This window comes from Coffea eugenioides, chromosome 6 (genome assembly GCF_003713205.1).
Source record: "Coffea eugenioides isolate CCC68of chromosome 6, Ceug_1.0, whole genome shotgun sequence".
NCBI lineage: Eukaryota > Viridiplantae > Streptophyta > Magnoliopsida > Gentianales > Rubiaceae > Coffea > Coffea eugenioides.
The window spans coordinates 24520207-24532920 of record NC_040040.1 but is presented as its reverse complement, the minus strand read 5'-3'; the positions used below and the strand labels follow the sequence as shown (position 1 = coordinate 24532920).

Here is a 12714-nt window from a genome sequence, read left to right as displayed (position 1 = left end):
TTTGAGCTTAGCAATTGAATCTGAGTTCCTGACAGACAGGTGTCACCAATATCTAACATGTGTCAACCAATGGTGACATGTGTCACACAACAAGACACATGTCATGTTCTCCCCATGACAAGTGTCGCAGCATTACCTTTCCTAATACCAACTCATCCCTCTTCCTTGATAGATGTTATCGCCACATCAACTCAAGTGTTGATTAATTTTCTCCAAGGAAACCTATAAATAGCCCTCCATCTCGTTGTATGTTAATATTTTGGGAACACTCACATATACTCGTAGGAGAGGGCAAAGAGAGCGACTTAGAAAGGAAAAAAATTAAGGCAATGGATGTTCTACAAGACAAGAAAAGAAAGGCACAGCCTTGAGATACTGTAGGAAAAAAGATCAAAGCCAAGCTAAAGTCTAGAATATCCAATTGAGTGCCTTTTTGCATTCATGTAGTTATAATATTGTATTCATATAGACGTTATAATGCTCAATTTTTTGTCATCCTATGAACGTATAGTTTTAGTTCTACATTCCATGTAGCTGTTATGCTGGATCTGGACTAGGTGAAAATAAGAATTGATATTCTTGTGTTTTTTAAATCTACTATAATACATACTCTTATTTTGTTTAAGAGATAAATGATCATTTATGATGAATATTCTATTGTTATATTGTAAATATGATCATTTTACTTGATTAGTCGCTATTGTGTCTTGAACCGTTGAGCAACGAGGGCTATGTTGAATGTCATTGCACACACTAATTTGCAACCCACTATTTAGACGAGATTGTCCACGTATTGAGTTGGAACTGAAACACACTTCTCATACTGACCTATTGATTGAGAATAGAAGGATGAACTCATGATGGTGGTATAAGGTAGAACATGATCTTCATCGGCAATTAGTGCTATATACTTATTAAGTTGTGATTTATCCGTTTTCTTACTTGTTAAATATTGTTTATGCTAGAAGTGGTGGTCTATTTCTTGGCACCATTACCTTGTGTTACCTTACCCCAAATATTAACAAAGTTTTGCAAATAATGCCTTAAAACTTGAGATGTCATATGAGTGATCTAGCAATTGTCAGAGTGGAATTTTGATGGAGCTTACATGTATTTTTTAGGAATGGAGTGATTTTTGTATGTTCTGCTGTGTATTGCACTCTTTTAAATCCATCATAAAATTGAACAAAAAGAGTTGTGTTTCAATAAATAAACTCTTGTAGCATTTGAATGAATCCTGGCTAAAGCTGGACAGTTTACTATCAATGAATCCTTACCACGGATGGAGCTGCGGTGTGACAACTGACAGGAGGAGGGCATAGAAAGGAGTACAACTGGAAGATTGCTGGAACCAAAAATATGATATGAAGGTGAAATAGCAATATAATAAAAGGTAGGATAGAGAATGGTACAGAAAATGAGACAGAAAATCCATTGCGAAATATTGGGTATCCGGAAAAATAGTGAAAAAACATGCAATACACTGGATTTTCAAGCGATGGCTAGATAGTTTAGTTAAATATCCATCCATTGTTCATCTTTCAGAATTGATCATTGTCAAGCATGGCACTTAAGTTCCGCCTTTCGTGGCTTATTCTTCTGCAGGTTTTCAGCAGATTAACTCACGAGTGCAGTGGCCTAAAACTGTCAAAGAGTACAGCCCTTTTGGTTTTTGGTAATTCAGCTGTTGATATAGGCAGCAACAACTATATACCTACTATACCCAGAAGCAACTATGATCCTTATGGCATTAATTTCACACGTCACATTCCTACCGGAAGGTATTCAGACGAAAAACTCCTTCCTGACATTTCTTGCCCACACAAGGCCTCAAAGATGTTATTCCTCCTTCTCTGCGGAGAAACTTATCCGATGATGAACTGCTTTCGGGTGTCATCGGCTGCAGCAGGATTTGATGATCAAACTAAGAGTGTTACCAATGCAATTCCAACGTCGAAGCAACCCCGATTTTTAAGGGATTACTTACCTAAGCTCGAGAGGATTGTAGGCAAAAAAGTGCTCAAAGAATTGTTCGGGAAGCTGTAGTGATCATCCATGGTGGAACTGTTGATTTCCTTTTCAACTTCTACCTTGGCCATGCTAACAGACAACTTGAGTTCACCTTAAGTGAGTACCAAAACTTTTTGTTAACGAGTCAGCAACAATTTCTTCAGGTTAGTCATGCTTCCAATCTTTTCTACGATTTGTGCACGCCCAAAAGAAATGGTTAAATTACACCAGTATTCACCAAACTATTTAAAGCCATGAAACACTTTTTTTTTTGTGGAAATCACCCATTGAACTCTTAGATGATGCACTGGTTAATCATTTTACTAATTTTTTCTCCATTGTCTCAGACCGACATACACTATGCTGTTCTTTGTCTACCTCAGTTCTTTCTTGTAAAGGAGGCAAAATAATGGATTGACCAAAATCAAACACTTTCAGAAGTTTAATGGTTGAATTGATACACATGATACTTCCATGAATATGTGTGTCTATATATATACTTGAATCATTTGATGACTTTTGGTGCACTTTCCTTAAAGGAAATACATTTTGCGTCTGAAAAATATTTGGTGATGCAAACTACTTTTATCAGTATCAAACAGTCTACCATCTGTAGAATGTTTGCTCCATATCCTTTGTCTTATACTTTTGGTATATAAATTTATTCCACACAAGCATAAATATATTGTAAAATTTGATGATACTGATCATTTTGTCCATCAGTAAATATTCCACTATAGTTTAACCTCTGTGGTGATACAGGATTTATACGACCTCGGATGCGAAAAAATGGTGGTAGCTGGTTCAATTGGCTGTTTGCCATTAACAATGACTGTTCGTTTTTTTTAGAGGACATGTATAGAACATGTCAACTCAGATGCTTCACTTTACAATGAGGAACTGGTAAAGTTGCTGCAACAAGCACAAGCAAAACTTCAACAGAGCGAAATTCTCTACTTAGATACCTACAATCAATTGATGGACATGATTTTAAAAAATACCTGAAAGATATGGCAATGGCATGAACTTAAACTTGCTTATGTATGTGTCATCAATAACGGGTAACGGATGCCAAAATCACATGATTTAATGCACGATAGGATTCTCTGAAACTAATAGGTTCAATTCGTGAAGTCACTCAGTTGTGTAATCCCATCACCCCAGTATGTAGGACCCAATCCCAGTACTTATTCAGGGATAGCATGCATCCAACTGATGCAGCTTACTGATACGTAATTGATGATCTACTGAAGAAACTGGCCCCGATGAATTGATTTCCACTGGAAAGTTCATCTCCAGCATGGAAAAGAAGAATCTGTACATTCCAAAATAAGAATCTACTGAAGAGTGAAGAGAAAAGTTTTTATCAGTGCACGTCATTTGAATTTAGCTTGTCTTTGGGGTTGACAATTTATTGTATAGCCTGTATAATGCTACCTTATTTTACAGCTCATAAGGTGCTTTGTTACCTTAAATCCCTCATTAGGAGCCTAAAAGTTTGTTACTATTCATTACGTTCATTTGGAACGATTATGCAAGTGGCAGGGTTTGTATACAAACTTATTGTTAGACCTATGCAAATGCAAACGTGTTGCATGCATTGTCCTATAGATCATTGGCAACCATGGTTCAAAGTCACGGTCGCGGTCGCGGTCGTGGCCCGGAACGTTCGACATTGGTTTCGGCATATCAGTCGCGGTCTCGGTGAGACGCAAATTTTAAAGTATTTAATATTCTAAAAATTGTTAATAATATAAAAAAGTATGCTAAATAAAAATAATTAAAAAATAGCAAAAGAAACGGCCAAGTCAATCCGTCGCGGTGTGACTCAGCTGATTTCTCGTCTTGACTCGGGATAACTCGGTGTGACTCGGCCGAGTCAATCCGTCACGGTGACGACTCGGCCGATTTCTCGGCGAGTCAAGTATTTCGGTATCGTTTTGTCACGGTATCGTATCGGTAGGGGCCGAGACGGTGACGACTCGGCCGAGACTTCGAACCATAATGGCAACAATAAGATATTACTGTTCTTTTCTTAATCTGATAAGGTACTCATGATAAATCTTGTAGAACACTCATGAAGAATCTTACTCCGTAGTCTGTACTAAGCATTAAACAAACACGTCAGCATCAAGTTATGGAAAAAATGCAGGTATCAGTAAACGAAGAAAAGTGAAACAACAGAACCTGCAATGATCTTCAGAAGGTGACTTTTCATTGTCAACAGAAATGATATTGCAATTCAACATGATTTGATTTATTTAACCCCCATTCACATGGCGAAGGTCTATGGTGAGAACAATCAATTGCAACCTCTCATGTTTGATGGTTATGGTGCCGGGTAACAGGGAGTAGCAACGCAGTGTAGACTGGAGAGGCCACCATATATACTTCTGATTGAGCTTAATAGTCATCTCCCCACTTTACCAATCCTAAAGATGAATAGGGAACTTAGTAACCTTCTGATTGTTTCCCATCTTCAAAGCCAAGCAGACGTAAATTCCTTAATCACATTCTCGTTGAGGAGATCTGTACCTTTCTCCAATTCCGTTTGATAAATATGCTGAACCCGATTTTGCATAAGCAAGAAAATCATCCAAACTCATCAATTTGTCAGTCATGAATCGAAATGGCCCTGTGTGCTTAGCTCCATCAACTGGGAAAAATGGAAATTCAATGCTCTCATACATGTCTTATAGACTATGTTTCTGCTAGGGTGCCAGTAAGGCCAAGAATCAACAAAGTAAAACTTATTGAAAACTGCATCAACTCTAGCATTCACCTGTAGGGTAGTGTAGCACCATGCTGCTATAACTCCCCGTGGCTTTCAGATCCGATTGCACTTGCTAGTAAAAGTTGGGCCGATCAGACCAATGGATGGCTTGGCCAATAGTCACAAGGTCGACGGTGGCTCGTTTGGGGATATCCTTTTCCAGCTTTTCAGCAGACGTTGTTGGAGATGTACACTTGTATTGCACATTTGGGAGCCTAGGAACAAATTCAAGCTGCTTTTGGCTGGTATCAGTGACGATCACATTCTTGTATATCTTTGCTAACTGAAACTCATCAAATTATGTTATAATCTACTGATTAACCAGGCTTTCTACTTTCTTGAAAGAAAGCAAAAGCCATTGGTGTGAAAACAATTAATTATGGAAGAAAAGGCTACTCACAAATGATGCGGCCTGTCCATTACCAATGCCGGCATGTCTTGGATGCAATAAAGTGAAACAATTCTTCTGGATAATTTGGGCGGGATAAAGTAATGCTTTCCCTGTTTAAGGCACAAATGCGCCATTTTCTTTTTTCTCCTTTCTCTTTTTCAATTTTCGGTAGTCTCAGACAAACAGATCTAGAGGCATACATCTCTTTTAATGGGGACTTTCAAAATCGATTCACGGATGCACGGATGAGATTGATTTGGACTGGTTTAATTCGAGTATATTCTGTACATATATCAGCTGGAAGTTGCAATTAAATGCTTAATTTCTGTACATTTTAGAAAACACCATGTACATATGTTTTACTAATAAGAGGGACGCAGCATCAAAATATTAACAGCATGGTGATTATAATCGAGTGTTGACTTGATGGGGGACAATATTAACATATTATTGCTTAGTTGGTTAAAGCATTAGCCAAAATGACATGTTTCTTGAATAACCACGTTGACCCTGTCCTCCACATTTCATGATTTTCCTCATTTGATTTGCTGTCCTATACATTTTTATAATCATGTTGACCCTGTCTCAATTTGCTGTTGTTTTCACCCATTGAATAATGATGTTGGTCAACTCCTTCAGTTCATCAATGACAACATCCAACAGAGAAAACCAAGTTAATTGCAAGAACCAAGTAATTTCATAATTTGATTAAGTATTTATGAGTGTAACTTCGTTTTGTGAAAGTTTTAGTTTCCCTTGGCTTAATCCCATTCCTATATTTCTTTCTTTAAGTACACATTTTCATCGTTAGAGGTTATTCACTGACGACCATCAGGTCCGTTGGATTTCATTGTTTGAAAGAATTCATGAAAAATATTACTGCAACAGTTATACAAAAGCGTGGATACCAGACAAAAAGTGGTTGTAAACTTGTTTTGAGTCTCTTTCAAATACTATTTGTAAAAGTGGAAATCCAGATGCAGGAAATTGAAGAGCAGCAGAGAAAGGTTAAATATCTATTGTGCAATTAGCGATAAAACCTAACCCATTCCACTGAAGAAAATGTCTGGTGACAGAGGACAAAAGCTAAATTTACTGAGGCCTTAACCTTAATTTCCGCCAGCAAATGATATGGGATTAATTATCTATTATGAAGTATGAACCCAGGAGAAGCCAAATAATTTACTTTCCCACTTTGCCAATCCTGAGATAAACAGGGAATTTAACGCTCTTTTGATTGCTGCCATCTTCATTCCAAGCAGACGTAAATTCCTCAATCACATCCTCGCTCAAGAGATCGATACCCTTCTCCAGTGCTGTTTGATATGCTGAACCTGATTTTGCATACCGAAGATAATCATCCAATCCATCAATTTTTGAGTTATGAATTCAAATGGCCCAGTTTGCTCAGCTCCATCTACTGGCAAAAATGGAAATTCCATGCTTTCATACTTGTCAAACACCAGATTTCTTCCAGGGTGCCAATAAGGCCTGGAATCAACAAAGTAAAACTGTCTAAACACAGCATCAACCCTATCATTCACCTGTGGGGTAGTGTAGCACCAAGCTGCTATTACTCCTTGAGGTTTCTTCAGTACCAATTTCACTTGCTGGAAGAAAGTAGGAAGATCAAACCAATGGATGGCTTGGCCAATGGTCACCAGGTCCACAGTATCTGGTTTAGCAACATCCCTTTCGAGCTCTTCAGCCGACATGGCTGGAGATGTAGAACGATATCGAACATTTGGGAGCTTGGGAGCATATTGAAGTTGCTTTTGGCTAGTATCAGTGGCAATTACATTCTTGAATATCTTTGCTAGCTGAAATCATTTAACATAAATTATACAATGCATTCGGGCTTTTAATTGGCCTTTCAAATTGCAAGAAAAAGAGTTGCCTCATGTGGCGAAGACGAGAGAAATTGTGCTTACAGATAATGCCGCCTGGCCACTGCCAGTGCCCACATCCCAGGCAAGGTCATGGTGGGGTGTCTTGGATGCAATAAAATGGAACAATTCTTGTGGATAATTCGGCCTAGATACAGAGTATTGCTCTGCCTGATTGAGGAACAAATCTGCCATCTTTTTCCTTTTTCTTTTTTCCTGAATGTCTGGGGTGAACAAATTTGAACAGGTATTTATCTCCTTATATAGTCCTGGAGTGACATGCCTGCCTAACTAATAAATACTAGTCTACAACGTCAAAGAACAAGTAATCATGTGATTGAAAGGATAGAAGAGGAAGAGAGATATAAAAAGAACAAATTTGCTCGTCAACATGTAAACCTGAAAGCACAAAGCAAAGTTCGTTCTTGACACCTGAAATTGAAAGGGACATCAAACTTTGTTGTTATATGTTAAGCAAGAGATACTAGAAAATTTTATTGATCGTTATTTTTGTTTGGGTATTTACTCTTTGGTATCTCAGCACATGAATGCAGAGAGCGGACGAAATCTGCTTCATACTTGTCAAGAATCTTGCGTAATCCATTACGTGCAATTCCTAGGTTTTTTCTTTTTTTTGGTCAAAAATTTGTAATTCGTTGTTTCCGACTGCTGAGTCTGCTATTATTGTTGTACACTTAATACTTCATGGATGAGGATCCTCTACAAATACTAGCCTCAATTGTATCGTGCAGTGTAGATACTAGTACAACAAAAATAAACACTAAAACAATAAAAGTAAACACTAACATAACGACATGTAAAAACATAATAAATTTTAAGGCACAAATTTCAATGAAAGAGAAAATTTATAATTATGCTTTTGCTTGTGTTAATGTCTACATTTATTGTTTTAATATCCTTATTTACTCTACTAGTGACTACACTTATAAACCCAAAAGTTTACCATCCTCTTCGTGCCACTTCATTTGAGTTTATTTATTGTTTGGGGTTGATTGTTTTATAGTATAGCCTATATGGTACTTTATTTTATTCCCAGAATTTGAACGGCCCAACAGGTGCTTTGTTACCAATTTATTTATTACTTCTATTCATTAAGTTCATTTGGAAATGATTATATTGGTGATAGGATCTGTATACAAACTCATTTTTGAAAACCTATGCAAACATTTACATTGTCCTAAGATACTATTCTTTATTTAAATTTGATGAAGTACATACTGATGCAAGTCATCCTCCTAGAACACTCAAATAAGGAATTTTATTCCACAAAAGCAAGAAGTTCTGGAAAAGAAAAAATGCAACCTATATTGCAATTCAAAAAGATATCATTTATTCAACCGATATCATGAATTCCCCCCGGGTTGGGGGGGGGGGGGTTGTTGATGGCTATGGTCGATGCTAGATGGGGCATAACAATGCGATGGAGAGTCCACTCACTATACTTCTGATCGAGACTAGTACTTCATTTTCCGACTTTACCAATCCTGAGATAAACAGGGAACTTAGAAACCTTCTGATTGTTGCCATCTTCGGCCCAAGCAGACCGAAATTCCTCAATCATGTTCTCACTCATGAGATCCACACCTTTTTCCAGTGCTGTTTCATATGCCGAACCTGATTTTGCATAAGCAAGTAACTCATCCAAACTCATCAATTTTTCAGTCATGAATTCAAATGGCCCTGTGTTCTCAGCTCCATCCACCGGCAAAAATGGAAATTCAATGCTCTTATACTTGTCGTAAATTAAGTTTCTGCCAGGGTGCCAGTAAGGCCTAGAATCAACAAAGTAAAATTTATTAAAAACAGCATCAACTCTTGCATTCACTTGTGGGGTAGTATAGCACCATGCTGCTATTATTCCCTGTGGCTTCTTTAGAACCAACTGCACTTGCTGGTAGAACTTGGGACGATCAAACCAATGGATGGCTTGGCCAACAGTCACAAGATCCACGGTGGCTTGTTTTGCGACATCCCTTTCCAGCTCTTCAGCAGACATTGTTGGAGAAGTACACTTGTATTGCACATTTGGAAGCCTAGAAGCTAATTCGAGCTGTTTCTGGCTGGTATCCGTGGCAATCACATTCTTGTATATCTTTGCTAGCTGAAATTCATCAACTTACATTATAGTCTGCTAGCCAGGCTCGTCACTTTCTTGAAAGAAAACAGAAACCAGTCAAATGAAAAACAATTACTTATGGAATAGAAAGAGGACTCAGACTCACAGATGATGCTGCCTGTCCATTGCCAGTGCCGGCATCCCAGACAAGGTCATGGTGCGGTGTCTTGGATGCAATGAAGTGGAACAATTCTTCTGGATAATTTGGCCGGGATTGCGAGTAATTCTTCCCCTGTTTAAGGTACAAGTATGCCATTTTCTTTTTTCCCCTTACTTCGGTAGTTTAAGATGAACAGATCTACAGGCATAGATCTCTTTATATGGGGACTTTCTGAACCGTTCAAGTGTTCTGAGTTGAGATTGACTTGAATCTTTGTTTACACTTTACAGATCTACAGCCATCTTTTTTCCCTTTTTCTTTTCTATTAAGGTCTGTGATGAACAGAATTGAGCACGTATGCCCATGTAATTTAATGGTCTACAGCGTTAAAGAACCAGTTGATCATGTGCCTGAGAAAGAGAGAATTGAAGAAGAAGGGTATAAAAGGACAAATTTGCTTGTCAGATGCAAACCTAAAAGCACAGAGCAAAAATCCACTTTTGAAACCAGAAATTGAAAGGGGCATCAGCTTAATTGCCGTGTGCTAAAATGCATCGGACGTCAATAATGGCTGCTTCCGTAATGCATTACGTGTAATTCCTAGCAGGGTAAAATATAGAAAAGCTCCTTGATATTAAACAAGCATACAAAAAAGTCTGCTATAGTTTCAAAACTTACATTTCGATACCTCATGCTTTGAGCTAATTTTAAAAAACTATAGAAATCGTCTGAATTAACGAGTTTAAAATACACGCGCTTCTTTTGAGAGTATTTGTACTAAAAATATATAAATTTTTGTTGATATACATATTATACCCTTAAAGTTATAATACAGAAAAGCTCCCTGTGGTTAAACAAACAAACAGAAAAGTCCCTTATGATTTCAAATCATACAATCCAGTACCTCGTGGTTTGAACTAATGTGAAAAATTGATAAAAAAATCATTTAAATTAACGAGTTTGAGGTTGCTTGACATGAAAAATAATTTTTTAAATCAAATTTTTAGCTGATATACCTATTAAACCCCTTAGTACTCATAAAATTTCCAAAAACAACCCAAAACTCCCAAATACAACTCACTTTATTTCTATACATAAAATAAATAAATAAAAATTTTCAAATAACCTTATTTTTATACACAAAATAAATAAATAAATAATTCCAAATACAACTTGCCTTATTCCTATGCACAAAATAAATAAATAAAAGTAAGATGTAACCATAAGGGGCTTTTCGTAGGTTGGCTTAACCACAGGGGGTTTTTCTGTAAATTTGCTTAATATGATCGTTGTTAGAAGGTCTTTTATTGTTGGGCAAATTCCACTTTACCCCCCTGTGGTTTAGCGTTTTTTCACATAACCCCTCTATGGTTTCAAAAGCTATACATAACCCCCTTATGGTTTGGATTAAAGTGTCAAAGTAACGAAAATAGTCACTCGTAACGGCGTCATCTAAAATGTCAAAAATACCCTTATGTAAGGCTGAAATTTATGTATTAACCAAGGGGGGTTATGTGTATATTTTGAAAATCATAAGGGGGTTATATGGTAAAGTATTAAACCATAAGGGGGTTATATGGTAAAATATAAAAATCATAGGGGGTTAATGTGTCATGTATTTATAAGGGTAATTTTGACATTTTTAGAAGTTCCGTTACGATGGACTATTTCCGTTACTTTGACACTTTAATCCAAACCATGAGGGGGTTATGTATAGCTTTTGAAACCATAGGGGGGTTATGTAAAAAAAGGGTAAACCACAGGGGGGTAAAATATAATTTACCCTTTATTGTTTATATATATTAGGATAATTATGTCATTTCATTCGCCTCCGTTAGTTTTGACAATTTTTGTTCCTATTTCAAATTAGTTCAAACCATGAGGGGTCAAAATGTATGATTTGAAACCATAAGGGGGTTTTCCATAGGTTAATTTAATCACAAGGGGCTTTTTTGTATTTTACCCTTCCTAGTACTACTATTCTTGTGCCCTTAATAGGATTCATAGCGACCTTTGTCCCATTGGTCCGTTGGCCACCACCAAAGATTTTAAATCTTGGTTGGGTGGGAGGTCAAGAGTTGCCTCCCATTAATGCGCTACTATATGTGGTTTCTTCTAAATCCATACAGGTGCGTAGTGCACTCATTTGATTCGATGGTAGTTTAGTCCCCATCGGTTTCTCTGGACCCCGTTGGGCCTCTCCCTAGTATAGGTATAGTAAGAGTAGGAGTAGGTTAGACTAACTGTTGCCGTCTAATTAATAAAAAAAAAAAAGGATTAATAGCAAAGTTGTGTCATCTATGCATGGTAGGAAGAAGCAATAGAAATGGGACAACACAACTAGGTGCGCCAAAACCAACTACTTTTAGAGTAGTTGGCCACCAAAAGAGCTTTAAAGCTCTACTTGGGTGTAGGCCAAGGGATCTGTTGATCTACATTCTAATATTCAGATTTTTCTGAAAATTTCACCAGCAGGTGCGTAAACCGGTGGTAGTTCACCAGGTGTCCCTTGACCTCTTTAGCTCCCTCCCTTCCCTTAATATAGAGTAGGAGTAGGTGTAGAATGGAATCTATCGTCTCGACACAAAAAAAAAAAAAAAAAAAAAAAAAAAAAAAAACTAGATAGGCCAAGTAATGGACAGTTAAGGGCAAAAAATACTAGATGGGCCAAGTAATGGACAGTTAAGTTAAATGCAACAACCGAACACAGGCCACAACCGGATGTTGTACAAGGGATCACCTTATGGCTGCAAGTGTATCATCTGAAATGAACTCATGCTCCTCTATGCATTTTTGGTGCTTTGTATTACCCCAGGAAATGAAAGTAATTTGAATGTAGCTCCAAGCTTCCAATTTGGCGGCAACTAGCGAAAAAAAAAATAGCTCGAAGACCAATTAGTATTTGTGCGCGCTATTAAAAAAATGGCAAAATAAAAGCAAATAAATAATTTGGCAGTACATGGATATGTTAAAGTAAATAATCGAATCAAAATTCGAATTAACTGGTTGATGACCGACTATTTATGTAGAATTGAAATTACAATGTAATTAGTGATTGAGTTGATGAATGATTAAATTTTATTCAAGTGAGAAAGTTAGGACAAATATTCTCCCAAGCAATTATAGAGATGAGGGAAAATGTAATTATGTAATTAAGATCAAAGTTTCGAGTGAACCAAAGTTCAAGTTGAACCCGAATACAAAGGGAAGGTACAATATGGATGAGAGATCCTAAACATAACATAAATAGTTAAAGCAAACTGAAATATGAAGCGAAATCAATTAAAGTTGTTAATTGATGTAGCAAGAATAGAGATGAGAGGATATGTAATTATGACAGATTGTCGAAACCTGTGCAATAATAAAAACATGCTCAAACTAAAAGTAATTTCTGTAGGTAGCGGTGAGTAGGGTCGA

General features: G+C 37.1%; 2 protein-coding genes and 2 pseudogenes across 2 annotated transcripts; 1 reads left to right on the top strand and 3 right to left on the bottom strand.

The window, feature by feature from the left end:
• Nucleotides 1-1563: 1563 nt before the first annotated feature.
• On the top strand, nt 1564-2046 carry LOC113773916 (GDSL esterase/lipase At1g06990-like). Its single transcript, XM_027318513.1, has one exon. It carries the CDS (start codon nt 1564-1566, stop codon nt 2044-2046), a length of 483 nt encoding a protein of 160 aa, XP_027174314.1.
• Nucleotides 2047-4442: 2396 nt separating this feature from the next.
• Nucleotides 4443-5308, bottom strand: LOC113773628 (annotated as a pseudogene).
• Nucleotides 5309-6208: 900 nt separating this feature from the next.
• Nucleotides 6209-7298, bottom strand: LOC113776460 (annotated as a pseudogene).
• A 1245-nt stretch (nt 7299-8543) lies between these two features.
• On the bottom strand, nt 8544-9453 carry LOC113773915 (putative methyltransferase DDB_G0268948). The gene is made up of 2 exons (XM_027318512.1): nt 9304-9453; nt 8544-9182 (listed from the first exon to the last, which is right to left on the bottom strand). Exons 1-2 carry the CDS (start codon nt 9451-9453, stop codon nt 8544-8546), a joined length of 789 nt encoding a protein of 262 aa, XP_027174313.1.
• Between the last annotated feature and the right edge of the window lie 3261 nt (nt 9454-12714).